At 38.9% G+C, this 20,195-nt stretch overlaps 1 protein-coding gene across 6 annotated transcripts in view; it reads left to right on the top strand.

Moving 5' to 3' along the window:
* Positions 1-20,195, top strand: part of tnr (tenascin R (restrictin, janusin)) — a 188,583-nt gene that overhangs the window by 153,822 nt on the left and 14,566 nt on the right. For all 6 annotated transcript variants that reach the window (XM_067605816.1, XM_067605818.1, XM_067605819.1 and 3 more), the window contains 4 exons: positions 208-327; positions 2,469-2,612; positions 14,996-15,126; positions 18,569-18,701. In XM_067605816.1, the coding sequence (XP_067461917.1) occupies positions 208-327; positions 2,469-2,612; positions 14,996-15,126; positions 18,569-18,701 (528 nt within the window). The remainder of the gene's footprint in view (positions 1-207; positions 328-2,468; positions 2,613-14,995; positions 15,127-18,568; positions 18,702-20,195) is intronic.

The raw sequence follows: 20,195 nt of genomic DNA, 5'->3' as shown, positions 1-20,195 counted from the left end.
TATATTCAACAAAAATGTAACAAAACAAGTTTTTTACTAATCTCTATGTCTCTCATATTGGCTGTATGACATTGAAAATGTCCCAGAGACATCCTGGGAATAAATCTCCTAAAAACAGCCTCATGCTATAGTTGTTTTTGTCACTATATATTAGCATTATATTTTTGTTTTTTCACAATGTCCTCCTCTGCTCTGTTGTAATCCTAGCAATGGACATGCCATCTGAGTTGACAGCCCTCAACATCACTCCACAAGGAGCCCTGCTGAGGTGGAATCCACCTGTGTCCAGTGTTGACAACTACGTGCTGACCCTCACACACAACCAGGGTAAGTTATTAGGACTGTTATCTAAAGGCTTTCATTCATTTGCTGTTTGTTAGGCAATGGATGGATTAACTATCTCTAATGGAGAGGAATTAAACCAATTTAGTCATCTGGATAAAATCATCAATGCCTTTTTCTTTTGATACCTCAGCTTCTGGGATGTCAGGTGACACCCAGTACAGCTGCAAATAATGAAAAATTCAGCCGTCACCACTATAATGTCCTAAATAATGTCCACTATAATCACATTTTTACACATCCAGCTTCATATTGATGCTGTTCTCTGTATGCTTTCATGTTTGATGTTTTATGAAAGGCACAGTATACATAAATATTTACTTACTAACTTGTTATTGAGAACAGCTCTCTATCCATTCTGCACAATTAAATTATTGAAATCTTAGACAATCATAATGCTGACTGTGGTAAGATCAGACTGCAGAGTCCGAGTATAATGAGCAGATTTGTTTTACATCGTTCAAGTTCATTGTGGGGAGATGTGACGGGTACCATCAAGGTTTTCCCTTTAAGAAGTGAGATCAGTGTGATGCGTCCTCCGAGGCAACATGGATCCATTTATCTTGCTTTCAAAACAGTTCATTATGCTCAGTTGAACCACGAATCCTTGGCACAAACATTGCAGTTATTACACGGCATGCTCATATCTTCACCGTCTGACACCCATATCCAGATAGGTAAAAGATATAAGTCATATTGCTTGGCCTCTCTGAGTCAGTTTATAATTTGCTCCTTGAACCAAGGGGATATCTGACAAGTTACAATAAGTAAACCAGCCGCAGATACAGCTTAAAGCAGCTTGATATGTACAGCAAGAGTGTTGTGTAAAGTATAAAAAGTTTCAGAGGAATGTTATTTTTCAAGCAAAGATCACTAGCCTTTGCAAAGATACTGTATTTCTTTAACTCGCCAGTCAAACACTAGATCTCAACTATTATTTTCTCTCTGACTTTTATGAACTGGTTTGAAAACATTTTACAAGAAGCAAATTTTTCATTTGCATTATGACCTCACTGACTAAGCCGCGCCTGGAGTTATCCAAAGAAATCTGTATTACTCAGCTCTCGGAGTCAATGTGTAAATTACACCCTGACCTACTGGATTGCAGCCAGATCATCTCAGATACAGAGACAGTATCTATATGCTGGACAGATATTTGGAAACCTGCCCCAGCCAGGGTCTAGAGAACTGCAATCTTAGTTGTGGACAAATTCCCTTGAGTGTCAATGTATTAAACCAAGGTCAATAAACCTCATATTGTCTGTCCTGCATCACAAAATAGATTTTAGATAGGCAATCATTAATACCCATATAAAATCTAAACCATCATGGTATCTGTCAACCAAACTTCATATAAAAATAGACTCATAGTTCATTGTGCAAAAAATAAGATTTGTACATGTCAACAGTAGTAACTAAGCCATACTCAACAAACATTACTGTTACTGTGATGGTTACACACTTAAAGGTCAGATGTCAGCTTAAAAAAAAATCCCGATTTTACACATTTTGGAACCATCCTAATGGGAACATTAGTAGTTGATACAGCTCTCACCATTATCACCATGAATCTTAAAATAAGATCTTGCCAGTAAGCCATCGACACTCCAGCACTGATATTAAATATCCTTTCTAGTCAGTTTGATATCACATTACACTATTATTTTCTCAGTCTGTCAATTTAGAGGCAGTGTTTCATAACTGAAAATGGTAATAGAATGGTAATTTATCGGTATTCACTCTGTTTAAATTGGTTAGACTGATGTATTAGTCATGGAAATACCTTAAATAGGCATTTAGACAAGATCAGTGTTTTCTCAGTCTTGTATTTTAGGTATATTAAAGAGCCTTTTGTCATATTTTAGTGCAAAAGACATTCATACTGTGCCTAATTTTTGTAGCGTACTCCCCAAAAGCATAATTAGTGCAGAAATCCTTTGAATTGGAAGAGGACCCCAAAGGTGATCAAACAGTGCAGAGATGGAAATTGTTCTCATGTTGACGTGCATTTTTCAGAGAGATTTAATGTAATTTATTCAGGCAAGATAAAAGCAGAGGATATGTGGGATGGTGTAAATGTAGTAAAAATGTAAAAAACCCTTGTTTGTGTTTCACTTGTTTTTCAGTGACAGCTGATACTTTCCTTGTGGAAGGCAACAAGCAGGAGCACCAGCTGTCCAATCTTAAGCCAAGCACCACCTACTCTGTAGGTCTCTACGCCACGAAGGGACCCCTCACAAGCGGCACCGTCATCACCAACCTCCAAACACGTGTGTATTCATTTTATTCAGCTGGTCTCAGTACAGTGGGCAGTGCAGTGAGTCGTTGCTTAACACTGTCACCTCACAGCAGGAGGCACCGCAAGGCTGCACTGGAACCTGTTTGTGTGGAATTTAAATTTTTTCATCGTGTTTGTGTGGATTTCCTTCGGGTGCTCCAGTTTCATTCACTCCAAAAAATATGCATGTTAGATATTAAAAATTCTCCTGCTTGTGCCTTTGACCAGGGGCACTGGGTTGTGGCTACACACTGCTTCTTAATTTGTTCAAATGAAGACAAGCAATTTCTCCCAGGGGATTAATAAAGTTTAATGCAGACAATAGAGGTATGTTATACAAAGTTAATGTAAAAAGGGTACTTTTAATATATTTAAAATAACCAGTGTTTATTTACTACACCAGTTTCCAAAATGACCTAACCTAGAAAAGTGGCAGTTGATTTGATGGCTGCATGGAGGGATATAAAGATGGGTGTAGTGCTGTATGATTTAGCAAATAAGTTGATCAAGATTTTTTTTTTTCATTTCAGTCCATATCAAAATATATCACAGTATAAATTAAGTCACTATTTATGTTGAGCTTAAAGATTCTCCTAAGCTTTAAATTACCTAGTAGTGGATTCAGAACTAGAAAAATGGTTTTAATTGTAGAATTGAATTATATTAGAGGCAAGTGGCTTTTCACTGGAGCCTCGCAGCTTGTTCCAGGGGGATAGGTCAAATCGCTGGTGTTTGAGACTATGTGCTTGCATTCTGCATGCTTAAGTTGAACAGACGTGCCAAAAAATCTGGGACCATCCTGAATTACAAGCAGTTTTCCCGAATTCTGTCCCATTTGTCCCTAAAATTAGACTAAACCTAAGTTTTGATTAGTTATAGCCTATTAAAACAGTAAATACAGATCGTTGACGTTGAATGTAATGTACTGGAGGCCCCGCTCACCGTGGCCACAAGACCATGCCCAACAACAACTCCCCTAACAAATCCCCTGTCCCGAATTTCATCCATTCTCATCTGGTCACCCCATTAATGCTTTTCTGGACGGTGATGCTTCAAGCGAAAAGTTTGTGATATTTTCTTTCTTTCTCTGGCTTTCTCTGGCTTAGTTAACAGTATACATTCCCAATTTGTTTAGTGTTGGACTGCAGCCAGTTTGGAACTGTCTCATCTGCTTTGTGGCCAAACAGTAGCAGTGTTAGTATTGCCACACCGCCAACATCAGCTACAGTTCTTTATGTGGTTGATGTAACTGTTGAACTATCAGTTTCTGTGCCGACAGAAAAACACAAAATTTCCTCTGAAGGAGTTTGTCTCTCCTCTCTTTCTATCTGACTTTTTATACTAAAACAAAACTTTTGAGATGTTCAGCCAACTCAACCAAATGTGCTGCTGAGCCAATTTGGAGAAATGGCTGTCTGTTCCTAAAACACGTCTACATTTTGGTTGTAAGAAGCTTTGTTTCTGTGACGTGAGTTGTTTCTAATCAAGGACATTTCATATTGCAATCAGTGTTTATATTGTTTATATCGCACAGCCCTAGATGAATGCATGTTTGCAACACAAAGGATTCAAGAAAATGTATCAAAGGGAGACATTATTATTATCATGGGTCATTTGACAGTACAACTCAGGTAGATTTTAGGTTTTTCTACACAGTGTGCCATTCCTTGCACAGAGTCACATATGTCACAGAGGTCAATATCTTGGTAGTCAGTTTGACATGGTCAGAATCAGGCTACCATGAAGATTAAACTTGTGAACTCTCAGTTCAGCTTTTGCCTGCTTCTCCTCCAGGTGACCTACATCTCTAATTATATTCACCTTTATTGGCAGTTCTCTTGAGAAAAGCGTTAGGGGTGAAGGAATTGTTCCAGTTTAGCTGAATTGCAGCTCTGTGAACTTTGTTTTTTCTAGAGTTCTGGAGGAATAAGAAAAAAACTTTTCAGTCAGCAGAGGAGTTCATATCCCCCAAGGAGTACCAGAGCTATCTGCCCTGCAGTGCAGCAGAGATGTGTTGCTCGAAACAGAAACAAACTCTGACAACATATAAGAGCAGGGCTGCAGAGACTTCAAAACATAAATTGAGCTGAGGAAAATTAGGTATACCTACAACCATGTCAGTGTTGTGCATGCATATAGTAACTCATAAATAAACAAATGTTCTAGGCAGTTTAAGGTGATTCTAATTTGGAAACAGATGCTCTGCCTAGTGCATCATGTACCTCAGCTTCTCTAAAAAAAAGAAACAGAAACAAGCCTTTCTACCCTGGTTAGACTCATATAAAAGAATTTTGAAAATTGCTGTGATGTAGGCAGCATCATGGAATAAGCAAAGAGGACTAGAATTTTGTTTTGTTATGAATACTATGACTTATTGAATCAAGCAAACGGTTGGGTGCTTGCCTTTGTTGCTCTGCTCCTCTGAGTGGAATAGAATAAATTAATTCTTGCCCTTCTAAGGGAAATATGATTGGCTAGAAAAGACACAAATAGATCACATTCCTGCATTCAAGAGGAAGGACATCTACAGTTGCTCTGTCTTTTCTCTTCAGAATGATACCAACAGGATTAAAAATGTATCCTGCAATTACAAAATGAACATGTAAAGTGTCATAGCTCAATCTTTAATGTATTTTGGAATAATCACTGGTGTCTCGGTCTTTACACTATTTCTTTTTTCCACAATATAATTTCGTGTTGTCCCAGAACACAGCCTTCAAAAGGACACCTTTCATAGTTATAATTAAATTCAATGATATTGCTCTTTTTAGTTTTACTCGATTTCACTAAGGAACTAAACAACAACAATGAGGGATAATCCCTGAGCTTATTCAAGCGCTACCTTTGGGCACATATCAAATTTATTAATATAGTTTTTGAAAAATGTCTGGCAGCTGTTCATCACAACACAGCTACTAGACTTACAGTACACACACATACTATATACAGTAGAGTCAGTTTTCACAAAGCTCTGTGTAATGTGTATATTTGAGTACATGTGCACAAAGAAACACACACAAGACAAAAGTCTTCCATTTGAAGGGCTGATCATGACATGTTACACCAGGGGCTGCCTTGTTTTCCCCCAACCTCAGAGGGTTCCTCCCAGGTTGTTAATTAAACTTCCTAATTGAAAACTTAAAGTCTGGTTCTGTTCCACTCACACCGTTTGTTTTTCTCAGGCTGTTCCGCTCTGGTGGAAAATGTCACATTGTGTGTGACATTTGTGTGAGAGAAAATAACACCATTGATTGGATTGGTCAACTACTCCGGTTTTGGCTCTGTCACCGTCTCCCCATGTCTACTGCTCTGTTTGTGTCGGGTTTTATCAGCATTTTGGTCTTCGAGTGTCAGTTTGCTCCTCTGCCTCTCCACTTAGCCTGAGAGTTAAAGGGGAACTCTACCGATTTTACACTTCAAAGTCTGTTTACATGTCTTCGGGAGTACTACTGCATATATTAAAACAAGTTGCATAAAGCCTTTTGCGGGTCCAAAATTGCCTCAAGTGATGGAAAAAAATTAAAAATGAAAAAAATCAGGGTGTGTAGAGTTAGGAAGAAGTGAGGTTACCAGACCTCTGTAGCTCACTCCTCATCTCTGCTAAAGGCTAGCAACTCAAGGCTGCAATAGCCACTACTAGCACAACACAACTGAATCTGTACAATCGAGTGAAGTGAATCTGTTTGCATTGTGGGTAATGTAGGCGACAAGCTTTGACAAGGAAGAGTTTTGCACAGAATTTAAAAAAATATTTCTGGTTCAATTTTTAGCCTTTTTTTTTTACTGTTCATGAGTCTGACGGTGTTATAATGGAGCAGTATTTTATTACTGATCAGAGTTAATATTCAGTTTGGCTATGAGCATATTTTCAGAAGTAAAAGAGAGCAGCCAATGCCTGGCTGAAAATCTTTATCCATCTTCACTAATAGTCAATTGAATTCAACTTATTTAAAAACAAAGTGCTTTGCAATGAAATTTAAAACACAATTAAATACATACAACAAAATCACATTGGTAAAAATCTGTAAAAAAGATACAGCAATCATTTGGTGGTATTAATGATAAAGGGGAATCAAACACAGTGGTAAACAGAAGGTTTTAAGACAGGATTTAAAAGTGGCAGTAAAGGAGCTTGATTCGTCATGGTGGTCGTATAAAATGATCATACACTTGAGTAATTCCATTTAAAGTTTGTGGTTTGAGCATAGAACATTGGGGGATGTTTTAAGACTGCCGAATGAGCTTTTCATCCTCCCCAGTGGTCTGATGTTGTTGAGGTTAATGGTAAAGTCTGAGATAGATAATATTCTGGAGAAGACGTGAACCCAAACTTAACAAAGCATACAACAACATAGCCGATCTCACACATCCTCCTTTCCTCCAACACAGAGCACTTTTCTTAGAAGGTGCTATTCCATGTTTACTCACTCATGTCTCCATATGTGTTTGTGTACAGTTTTCTGCATTTCTATTGATATATCTATCGTTTGCTGTTAGTAGGATGGATGACATAAAGGATGACATTTGGAAAGAAGTTGTGGACAGTGAGGTAATTTTTTTCTGGTTCATTAGGTGTATAGCACTTGTGTGATGTACAAGGGGTGAGGGAGTCAGTGAAGGTTCTTGCTGTCAGGTTTTGACTTTTGTCAGGATTGTTTCTCCACATACACACTGAGCACAGCAAAGAGAGAAAAGAGATGAGGCTGGCTCATATCAAAATGTGTCCAGGACTGCCTCAGCTATTCAGTTTCTTTTTTTTTTTTTTGGTGGTGGTGGTGGGAGGGGGTTCTTTGTTGATTCCCAAGCCTCTTAACCACAGCTGAGAGGTGTTTTGTTGTCTGGCCTCCATGCCTCAAGAGTTCAACACAGAGTAAGACAGCTTGGCTCCCCAAAGGCTGATATTTAAGCTATAGGGCTGGAAAATAAGGGATTTTGCTACTGTAGGCTGCAGCACTTTTTTCCCCCTCAGATGTGTCTGAGCCCACTTGCTGAGAAGTGCTTCGCAAGTTTTTGAAACAATGGAGATCCTTGCTGTGGGCAGCTTCAGTGATCTCTGGCTGATAGTTGTTCACCAAGTGCTGAGAGTGCTTCTATTAAAGAAACATAATCTTAATTCTTCAGACAATTGAGGCAATGTCAGTTTAATATATTTTAAGAACTTGTGTGCCCATAAAATCTGAGCTGTTGATTGTTTTTACAGCAAAATGTTTGAAATTCTGCAACTATGTTTTGTAATGATAGTATAATATGGACAATTATATATTATTTCTGTTACTTTGACTACAAGACCTATGAATTTGTTAATCATTTGTAAATAATGATCTTTGTCTTGACATAAGCCGTAGTGGTACAGAGGTTTGATTCTCCCCCTTTTTCAGCCTCTCAGTCTCATGATCATGGTCTTATGGTACAGTAGCTAAGGTTAGTTTTTGTTTGTTTGTTTGTTTGTTTTTTAATTTTTTAGGACAATCCTTTGGGTTAAACTGAATCTTTAGAAAAGAAGGACTTTAAATGTAAATTCTCTGATATGGCATTTACATTACATAATTATAGTTGTCACTCAAGAAATAAATGGTCATCAATCAGTGTAACCTTTAATTTGCAAATTTAATTTCTGTAATTTCTGTTTCAAACTTTAAGATACAAAGATGTTTACTGAGTGAGTGCACATGTCCGTCACAGTCAGTGAGTATATGGACAACTGCTTCACCTGCATTATACACAAAACATCCTTAAGTAGGTTTGAACTGTATTTCTACTGTAATACAACATGATGCTGCATCGCTGAGAAGCTCGTTTCTAGCATGAAATAATCTGGGTGTGAATCTGTTTCACTCCTCTTTTAAATCTGTCAGTGGGAAACTGATTAAATACGATTCTCATTTTGCCTACAAATTTAACATGGAAAATGGAAATTAGGATTAGGTTATAAAATCTGGAACAAGTAATGACTAATACCTTAAAAACAGATAAAAGGCCAAGGCTGTAACTTTGGAAAGTAATGAATTTAACCTTTTGGACTTTTGGAACAAATACTGCATGTACTGTATGTTGGAAATGCATATTTGGCTGAGACAACTACTTTCACATTACATGATGAATTTAACTTAACTTGAAAACTGGAATTTAGAATGTGGCAATAATAAATAATCTGATGATGGGTGTATGCTGGAAGGTATCCTGGCAAGGAACCCAAAGAGTGAGACTCAGGTTGCGGGCAATTCATTCATGGGGCACAGTAGCTTTATTGTCCCACTTGAGGTTTTTTATAGGGTGAGGAGGAGGAGAGGAAGTAGAATGCAGGAGCAGGGATGTTGGGGAGGGAGGGGTGAGGGGGTGAAAGGGTTCCACCTATATTGGTAGACGCAGGAAATTGGATGACACGAGGTGGCCCTAAGTTATAATAACTTCATTTAACAGGTCACCACCGCTGGAAACTGGTCTTGTCATCCAAAAGCTCCCTCAGCTAGATAGCAGTCAGTCCCAAACACTGATGGTCCTTTGTAAAAATTTAACAAACTGCCTTTCTGAAGCAGAGCATTGGTTGGAGTGCAGTGACTCTGAATGTGAATGTGCATGCAGACACGGGAAGCTATGTAAACAGTTGGTTTGTCATATTGTCCATGGAGCCATGGCTCTTGTGCCTACTCAGAAATGATAACAAGGTATAAGGATATGCTTTTATGTCATTATTCCATCTGTGGGATCCATCCAAAACACATTTGGTTTATTTGGTAGACTTTATATATTCAAAGGAGTTACGGCTACATCATCCAGGCAGAATCATTCATTGGCATAGAGATGTGATATCCTCTCCAAAAGAATAACGTCCTCCCCCTTGTCTTCGTACTACAAATTGCTGCTGCCCATGCTGCCCTTCCCATATGGTGCTCTGTGTTTGTACTATTTTTTTTCCCTCTAGCATTGTTTACATTGTGTGTTAATGAGACATTAAATATAGCCAAACCTATTCACCTCAATCCCTTTGTTCAAACCTCCGTGTCTGAAGATAGAGCTTTAGAGCTGCCAGGATTTCAGACAACACCTGCTCACCTGCTTGGGCACTCTCCATGCAAAGGTTTAATTGGAGAGAGAGAAAAGGACAATGAGACAGATTTAATTGGAGAATGAAGAGAAAGAGGGAATAAAGACAAGAAAAATGAGGGTTGTGGTCGGCCCTCTATTTCTATGAATTGAAAAATACCCTCCCCCTCATCCCTTCTTTCTCTCATCTATCCCCCACGTGCACATAATGCAGCGCCAGTCTTCAGCAAGACGAGGGGATGACAAGAACAAAAGAGAAACTCCATTCATTCACTGGCACACTGGCCCATCAGATAAGTAGAAAAGAAGGAGGTGGACAAAGAATGGGAAGGCAAGAGGAGTGGAAGAGAGAAGCTTGAGCACAAATGGAGATAAGAAGTAGAGTGTTAAGGAGGGGAAAAGCCCAGGCTGATGTGGGAATGGGAGGAAATAGACAAAGGAGCAGAGGGAAAAACAGAAATGAGATGCGGAGGAGGTCAATAAAGACGACAAGGTCCAGAAGAGGAGGAGATTGGCACGTCACCGTGGACTTCAGCCAGGAGCGCTGGATTCATTTCAGAAGTGCGGGCATCAAAAAGTGTGTTGGTGTGTGTGTGTACAGTATGTGTAGCGGTAAATAGACCAGAGACTCACTAAACTTTTGCTGAATAACTATAGCCTGCTTGCACCACAGGTGGTGGTATAATTCCAAACACAAAGCAGCTAACTAGTGCTTATGGGAAGCTTTTTTGTTACATTACCCAAAACTACGAGTTTACAGGACAGTAACACTCCTGCAGCTGAGTAACAGTAAGCAGGCAATAGGAATGTTAACGTTGTCCTTGTGTTGTAAGCAGCCATGCCCTAAAAACCATATTTAATGATAAATCAGGAAAAAAAAACATTACTTTCCTACTGCTTTACCTTTGCAGATCTTCAACATGTCATGCTGTTGTGAAAATGTCATTCATAGCCTAAAATTGACTAAATAAACTTCGGGAGCACCTTGATTACCATTACTCAAAAAGGAAATGCTTTGGACTTGTCATTTCAATGCAATATCATGAATTAACCAATTTGCGTGAACTTACAAAACGTGTGTGTTGTCTGGCTGGTTGCCTGCGTGTGCCGAATAGATTTCACCTAGTGAAAGTTAACAGTTAACAGCTCAAACTGATGTAAACAACGTAACGCAAAGCAATGAAACACTTTTATTGGTTGCAATGTACACTTTATGCATTTTTTTGTGTCCTCTTTGATTGGATAAAATGTAAATATTCTTTCCTTTTTATATTTGCCTGCTTTATTTTACCTAATGTCTTAGAATGGATGGGAGTGATTGAAACATCTTTTTACCGTAAGTATTGCAATATAGGGGCATTTGCGGGGATACATTAATTCGCGACTTAAAAAAATGTGGGAGGAGGATAAAGTGGGGGGGCAGTGGCCCCTTAGACCCCTATTTTCAGTGCCTTTGACGTCTTCACAATCTGCAATGTGCTGTTTTTATCTCAAAGTGTTATCTCAGTCTCTCGCTCTTAAGCACTCTTTGTTCCCTCGTTTTCCCTCACGTCTACCCTCCTTCTTTATCCTTCTCTCTCAATCCCCCTGTCACACAAATGTGGAACTGCCTATCACTGTCTCTGAGAGAAGGCACCCCGCATCTTTAAGGAGGTTATCAAGACGGGTACATTTTGTTAATTACTGAGCTGTCATTAATCTGCTCATATGTGCACACACACAAGGATTTAAATGAGAAAAAGAGTGTGGAGAGTTGGTGTTGTGGATTTTGCTTGTATGTGCAGCTCTGGGTTCAATTTAGGGTCAGACGTTTAGCTAAAAGTTAAGCCTTTGGCCCCTCAACTCCTTAGGAATAGTCAAGACAATTTATGACAGCCCATGTCATAATGGAGAGAAAAAAGTCAGACAGAGAGAGTTTGAGAAAAGACAACCATGTAATAGATATCTTTATCTCATATTCACAGCAGTGACATTGGATTGCACAGCACACAAGCACAGCACTTTATATGTTCTGGTGCCCCTGCCTCCCTTACACAGAGTGTTGTGTGACTGGCTGACAATGTGCCCCAGAGTCATGATGTAACTCCAGGAAACTGATTTTCTGAATAGACGGTCATCTATTTTCTATCATGCGCTAAAATGAGGTTACAGAGTGTCAGCGCTACTGCTACCAGTCGGAAGATCGGATATTGACTCAAAAAGGGTGATGTAAGGTGGGGAAATTGAGGTGAGTCTCCTTGTGATGTGGTTAAAGTATCAACAAAGGCACCATAATCATGCCTTGTTTAAAGCTGTGGAGGGACCAAGAATATTACTTGGATGGTGTGATGTAATGTGTGGTAAAACTTGGGTGGGCTTGCTGATCACGAGCTTGAACGTTTTTGAGGCTGTGATACGTTCTGACTAAACATGGAAAAGAGTCTCACTGCTCTTCTCACTAAGTCCTATAGGGGTTTCAGAATACTTATGGTTAGATTTTCATTTTCCATCTTATGGCATACATTTACAGTAAATCAAGAATGTCTCGTTAGTATTCTGTAGGTTTTTTAGAGTGTTTTATTCAGATTCTTCTCATATCTTTTTAATTGCTTAAGTGGAGGTGGTAAACTCTCCTTCCTTAGTAATATTCAGATTGATTTTTTAAAATCTTCTTTTTCAGTTTTATGGAACTCATCTATACTTAGTTTCAAGCTGTAATCATTAAATGTCAGCATTAAATAATAATTCCAGTGATAGTCTATATTTTTGTTATTGTTAACAAATGTCAAGAAAAGCTCAAAACCATCAATGAATTAATCCTGTCAACAAGTGCTGCCTGTGTAGCCAATATTTATCTGTGCCATAGAGATCCTTTGTTGTCCAAAAACTATTAAAAGCACATCAACCAGTCACACTGTTTTACTGGGTGACACGTTCCTTCATTACCATGAACACAGCTACTTATTATGAGTCAATCCAACATACAACGTCTTGGTGCTGCAAATACTTGCTAGTGCACCAAATGTTTATTAATCCACAGCAAATTAGTCCACAGCAAATGAATATCTGCCGACAGTGCCCAGCTGTTAAACATTTGTTAAGCCTTTTTAAAAAATCTAACAATTTGTTCACCATTGTTAAAGATTTACATCTCTACTGGGAATGAACGGGCTTGGAGCTGAGAGCTGTATGGGTAGGGGAGTCAGAAAGTATGGCAAGACAGGTGCTGTCCTGATGGTCAAGTGGTTTAAGACTGGACACATACAATGAAACTGCAGTGTTGCTGATTGGATTCTAACTTTCTCACTTTTCATCACCCCTCTCTGTCCTGGTGTTTCCTGTCTCTCTATATAGTGTTTAAATGTATGCGTTAACTACCAAACAAAGGCAAAAATTAAAAGTTTTAAAGACTAATGTTTGTCTTGCACATAGTCTTTTAATGAGAATTTGGAACAGTAAGAAAAATATTTAGGGCTGTCAATTGATTAAAATAATGAACTAATTAATCACACTATTTGTTGTGATGAATCGCAATTAATCACATGTTTTCTTCTTAATACTGAAGCTTCTAATAATGAATATTAAAATGTAAAATCATGGAATTAATGTAAAACCAACACCAAGGAAGTACATTTAAATTCAATTATTATTGTTTAACAGCATCTTTTCAACTTTGAACACAAATTCTCTCCTGTGAACTACAGACTTCCAATAAAACCATCAAGGCCATTAAAATTAGATATCAGCTTAGAGGGCAATAATTTCTTATATGCACTAATTGAAATGATAAGTATCCTTGGTGGCCTTTAGCAATACTGGCATGGACACAGTTAGTCCGCTATATTTCATGAGGCTTAGTTAAGAGGTTGGGTCATTAAAAGAGGTTTGCTTCATCTATTGCTGGTTTGGTCCGCAGAGAAAAGTCAAAGACCTGTCCAAAAGAGCACAGTATGCTAGTAACCAAAAAAAAGGGTCTATGCTGTGTGGCTAGTCTGGCCAGCCAGCTCCATACAGGCTTGTGTTGATCAGAAAGATTGACTTGCACATAAATATTGTGCCCTACATAGTTTCAGTGGGTCATTTATTGGTCTATTGGATCTAATTTCCATGTTGTTAATTTATCCCTTTAAGGCCAATTTTACTGACTGCTGTATCTGATTATGTTGCTGCTGATGATGATAGTATTGCCTGGTGCTTCCTCTCTGATAGTGAATGAGCCATAGCTTGTCTTCATTAACCATGAGAAGAGCAAAATCCTGCAGGACCAGACCTTGAGTTCAGTTAAGTTCAGTTAATTCATAAAAATTCTTATCAAATTCATACTTTAAAACTCTTATCTTCAACTTGGAGGATTACTAAATAATAAAATAAAATACTACAATGACCTTAAAAAGAGAATAATAATTAGCAGCAATGTAAATTATTAATACAGCCGATAAATCTCATAAAAGTACACTATGTATAATTGTGCTGTGCATAATGCATTCAAATGATTGTTACATAGTGCATGTGTGTGTGCTATTAAACTGGTTAGTGCTTTCCAGATGGCAGGAATGTACATAATGTGTGAGCTGGTGTCTTTGATGATATTTGAAGCTTTTTTTCAAACAAAAGGTAATAAAGCTTTCATCAAGCATCTACCTTTACCCTCAGCAGAGCAGTGAGAGCTGCGCTTGGCGCGTTTCCATAGTTTGGCGGCGTTGAGAGCTGAGTTTGACACCTCTGCCTCGAGTTGATAGGACCCAATGACAGAAATGGAAAACACATAAATTACTCTGCTGACTATTCCCTGATTTTGCACTTTCATAATTTCTGCAAAGCCTGATAGCTTTCAGCTATGAATTCAACCTTAGGGACATGGAATTGTGAAGCCTTCCCCATATGCTGAAAAATTGCAGCACATTACATAACAAAACAGTTCCTGCCTAATTACCTCAGCAGCAACATAACACTTTAAAATGTAGTCATGTAAGGATAAATGTTTGTGCTATTTTTTCCACACAGATATTTTGTGCTGGAGTGTCATGAGTGTAATTTTTTACAGTGTGGGGTGTTCAAAGGAATTCAAAATCAAAGAGCCCAAATATACTGTACATGCCCACCTACATCAGGAAATCGAAGTCACATGGACAGTACAGTAGCTCGCTTTCTAAACACAGAAGCAATTAAATTGTCTTCAGCAATTTTCTTAGTTTCAACAGCCTTAGTTAATTTCACTCACTCTCCCAAACACTTAAACATCTATAGAAAGCTGAAACAAAATGAAGTCTTTTTTGTTACCTGGAGGGCCCACATATCCAACAGCCAACTAAACTGACTGTAAAAGTTAACATTTTCCCCTCTCTCTGATAGCCATGGACGCACCCTTGAACCTGACAGCCAGTGAAGTGAATCACCGCAGCGGTCTCATATCCTGGCAACCGCCAATCGCAGAAATTGACAACTACATGCTCACCTACAAGTCTACCGATGGCAGCCGTAAAGTAAGTAGTGCATGTAGTTGAGCACTCATGTCTCAACTGTGTCTCTTATATACATACATATACACACTGTTGATATCCTATATACTGTATTTCCATATATTTACACATCTTATCTGTAACTAAAATGTGTTTCCATATCTTACAATACTGGAAATCCTGTTGAGTATCCATGCTACAGCTGCAAACATGTGTTGGGGAGATAAACTGTACTTTTGTTAATCCACATAGCTGAAAATGGAAACCTAATTCTGCAGATATTGTAGGGCATATTGAAACCCCTTTTTTTGGATTTCTGCAAAGTAAAAGATGTTCCCAATTTAATCAACTTATTATGCGAGGGTTAAACAATATTCAGGGAAAGAAAATTAATGGAGAATCACAACTTCATGACAAATACTTTGAAATTCAAATTTTATCTTTCAATCATGTAATCCCATGACATGGGGGCGTGCGAATGTTTGAACACACACACACACACACACACACACACTAACACGCACTGATACAAAACATAAGGGAACGACAGTGAAATTGCCTGTCCAATAGAAATATCACTTTAATGTGCCTCAGTAGAGACATTGTTTGTTTTGATTAAACTTTCTGACGTAGCAAAGTAATGGTAATAAGCACATTAGTAAGAGCTGTGTGGAACACACCACGCCTGTTAACGAACTGACTGGAACTGTTTTCCATAATGCTCTGCAAAAGACTCTTTTATTGGTAATTAGGTGTGTGTCACACACACACATGCATGCGACCAGACACACATAGACCATCCCCTTTGATGCCCGACATTGCATGATCTTAAGGGAACAGTTAAAAATACAGACACATTGATGCTGATGCAGGGATGATCTACCACAAGTCTCTCTCTCTCCTCTCTGTCTCTCTCTCTCCCTCCCTGACCCTGTGGCACTAATATGTGGTCGACCATCAGGTGTCACCCATGCACAAAGAATGCGACAGTAACTATTCAGATTTTTTGAGATTTCACTTCTTTTCCATGTATGTTCTGGAAGCGAGACTGATGCTCACAGTCCTTTTTCAAGGATAGTGGTTTGTTTCAAACATGTGTCCAAACACGAACATAATAATGTGTACCACTGAATCAACATTTTTTATGCCATGTTTAAAACTGTGCACAGATGTGTATGTTTAAGTCGTGCTTTTTTCCATATAGCATACATAACGTCTGTCACATGTAATGCTCTCCGTCCTTGAGAAAAAAAGCGTACTCAGTTGGGAGAAATTGACATTTTATATTTTATAGATTCATAATGGTGCCCCTATCTTTGTATGCTTGAAATGCTGTCAGTCATCTGTCTAAATAGAGAGAACTTAAGGTTAAGGTTAGTTTTTTTCATAAAATTAATCAAACTGTTAAACCATATTTGCATAAAGCAGTAATGCTATCACTGGCCAAACAGCCTGCTGCAGACTCTGGACAACAACCCATATTTGCTTTTCTGCTAAAGACTCCTTCTTATCAAACGTACAAACATGAACACGTCCTGCATTGTAGCTTGTTGAACGAGGGACCAATTTTCTGTTGCATTGATGCATGAAACAGCAATTGTCTTACAAAGAAAGATGAAAATCTGAAAAAATCTTGTGAGGCTAGTTGATATCTTTTCACCACAGTCGGTCCTGTTTCTTTTGAATTGTATTCAAATCCTCATTCTCCTCTGTGAATGCTGCCTCAACAACAAGTGCCACATTTTGAATTCATATAGCTCAACAGCAAATGAGTCATACCACTCATGCTCAGAGCAAAAATGTTCTCTGCAGCCAGAGATTGAAGTGCTCCTTGTGAGATTTTCTTGCAGTTGTTTCTACTTGAGGTCTGGCTTGGCTGAATGTATTTGGTGGTTTTTCCTCAGCTGTAATCTAACCACATGTTGGTGAGTCTTACAGTTGTTGAGCCAGCTTCTCCTCTTACAGAGATAATGGACCATTGTAATTTATACACAGTAGTTGTGAGATTAATTTCTTATCTGATTAAATAGTTTGTAAATGCATGTTTCACTGTTGGTTATGTGCGTGCCTGGACTGATAACACCTCACCATTCACACACACACACAAGGACAAATACGTATCCACTGAACATCCAAACACCCACCCACAAATACAGAATCAATAGCAAGCGTATGAAGATATGTATTATCCTTGATAATACAAACCTGAGACGGGCAATGGTGCCTTAATGCACGGGCTTACCAGGGCTTAAGCCCCAGGCCCCGGGCCTCCAACCGAGGACCAGGGGCCTCACAAGACATGAGCTTAAAAAAAAAAGTATATTCATATATATTATAAAGTATAACATTATATATTTGCACCACTGCCATGAACGGTTGGGGGTGGGTGGGGGGTGGGCGTCACCAGGGGCGCCTTAACATTACTTTAATGTAAGGCGCCCCTGGTGACGGGGCTGTTTCATTTGCAATAAAAAATCCTATCTTGACCCTGAAAACCTGGTGGGAAAATGTCAGATCCTTAGAGACAGAGAGACACTATTTACCAGCTGCTTCCCTGCATAATTCACATGGACACATTGCCTGGAAATGTGTGATTTTTTTCCCCAAACTGGCTAAATATTTCATTTTTACTTGTTCATATTTTATGTGTATCCAGGCCAACTGTAACACACATGCAGGCAAATATGTGCTCATTCCATCTCAGGCAGTAAAACACACACAAACATGGAGAAGTTTGAGTTTTCTGTTTATCAATTGAACATACTGCCGGTGTATTTATGCCTCATCTAAGAAACTGATGTCACAGAAGATACTCTCTCAGGAACGGTCAAACATATTGGCTCTTTAAGAGGGGCTCAATAAAAGATAACTTGTCAGAAACAAAAGGAGTTAACTGTACTGTGCCGCCAAAAATAGAAATGTTTGTTTCCTGATTGTTTAGCAGCTTCCCAGCTTGACTGTCCGTCTTTTATCTTGTTCTCTCTTCCTAGTTGCCCCCCACTCCTCCTCCCTCCCTCATTCTCTTTTCTTGTTTCTCAGTTCCTCTCTTTATAAACACTTTCTACAGCTCAGTCACTTTTCACACGCGAAAACACCAAACTTGTTCTGCAGCCAGCAAAAGTGTAACTTTTACTGCAATAATACCCTCTTTTAATTCCTTCTAAACACCTCACTTACTTGTACTGCCGTTTTGAGAAGACTCTGTGATTGAAGCACAAAGCAAGCTGTCATGTGTTCCATGAACAAAAATAGCTTGAAGGTTTCTTTGCTGCCATAGGTCTTTTTAAGACTCACAAGCTCAGTTTGATGTTTTATCAGAGACTTATGAGGATTTTAATATAATTTACCTTTTACCCTGAGGTTTGTACTGAATGCACATTAAATTATTACTTTTAGAGGAGGCAATCTAATATCTTTTAACTTGCATGTACAATATGAATTCATTCTATATGTGTTTCTGCACAAGGAGTTGATCCTAGATGCAGAAGACACATGGATTCGTCTTGAGGGACTGGCTGAGACTACAGAGTACACTGTCAAGCTCCAGGCTGCAAGAGGACTAGACACCAGCGCTGTAGTCTCCACTACCTTCACTACAGGTACACACACACACTCACACACGCACACAGTGTGTTTGCATTCTTTGGTTTAAGCTCAGAAAGTGATTGTAATGGGGAGAGTTTTCTTGGCCTCACAGAGATGCATCCTTTTTCTCTCTTTTGCACTGCATTTCATGTTATAGTCACCATCACAAAGTTGCACAATAATGAGTCCCCTCAGTCAGGCACAATTTTCATCTCCCCTCACTGTAGCCTAGTGGAGAAGACTTCCCATTAGGCTGCACTTGCAGGGTGGCAGTCTACAATCCTGCAGCTGAACACTGTGCTCTGATCGTAAATTCCCATTGTGTAATTTGATGCCAGACATATCAGTCCAACAAGGGTTGGGGAGCATCATGAAGTTTCCAATAAACATTAATTTATGTGAACATGACAAAGGTAAATATTGATATTCTCATTTCTACCAAGGAATGGACCTAGCATTAGGCTGTGTGATGAATGTTTAACATATTTTCAGTGCTGCTTTCAATTAAAACAGGATTATTTGATATTTTTGGCCAGGAGCAGCAGAACAAGCTGTAAACACAACATAGTATTATCTTATTAAGTTCTGGTGATAAACATTCACCACTTATGCAGCAACATTAGTATTCATTTGGAGTTGTGTTTCTGGCCACCAGGCGAATGTAAGTCCAGTGTTCACTCTTATTTTAGTTCTACATTGGACTTCACCAAAGAAAGGAAAATATCTGGCAGGCAGCTAAATGCTCCACCATGTTCACCAGCTAGTTATTAGAGGTATGTTCACACAGCGAGTTGTTGCCTCTACATCTGCCACCCGCCGATGTTAATGATCTGTATCTTAATATGGAAATAGTTATTAATATGACACGATTAATATAACAAGTTTTGCTAAATAATATTGGCCCAGACTGGATAATCAAACTGAAGCTGATGTTGCTCCCAGATCATTTCTCTTTATTGATCTGTTTGTTCACTGCCAGAGAAAAAGGTGTCAGTGAACAAGACAGTAAAACCCAGTAGACCAGCTCCTGTAGCCTATCATTTTGCTTGCTGTGAGTTCTGTGGTTGCCACACAGCAAGTTGAAAAATTGTAAAGTAACCATCCACAGCTCTGACGGCAGCGGGAAATAGCCATGAACGAGAACGACAGCAGCCCACTCTCTCCTGATCACTGCGACCGACCTCGGGTGCATTGCTGCCGTTGTGTATACACTGAACAGAGTGGAGGTGGCGGCGGTAACTGCTCGCTGTCTGAAAGCACTTTAACTTTGTCTGTTGGCTGTTTGGTGCTGGGCATGTAGCATACAGTTGGTTTATCAGAGCTCTTTTTTGAAAGATGCTAAAATGTTCCTTTAGCGGTAAGGGGAACTGCAGTGTCAGGTTTAAATTCTCCGTGGGTTCATCATTTCAGGTAACTTCTTTCACATTAAACATTTGATCCATTGTTAATATAAAAACATGAATTAATGCAGCTTTTAAAAAAAAAATTGCAGTTTATTCCATCCATGC

The sequence above is a fragment of the Thunnus thynnus genome, chromosome 12 (assembly GCF_963924715.1).
Source record: "Thunnus thynnus chromosome 12, fThuThy2.1, whole genome shotgun sequence".
Classification (NCBI taxonomy): Eukaryota; Metazoa; Chordata; class Actinopteri; order Scombriformes; family Scombridae; genus Thunnus; species Thunnus thynnus.
This window is presented reverse-complemented; position numbering and strand designations above follow the sequence as displayed.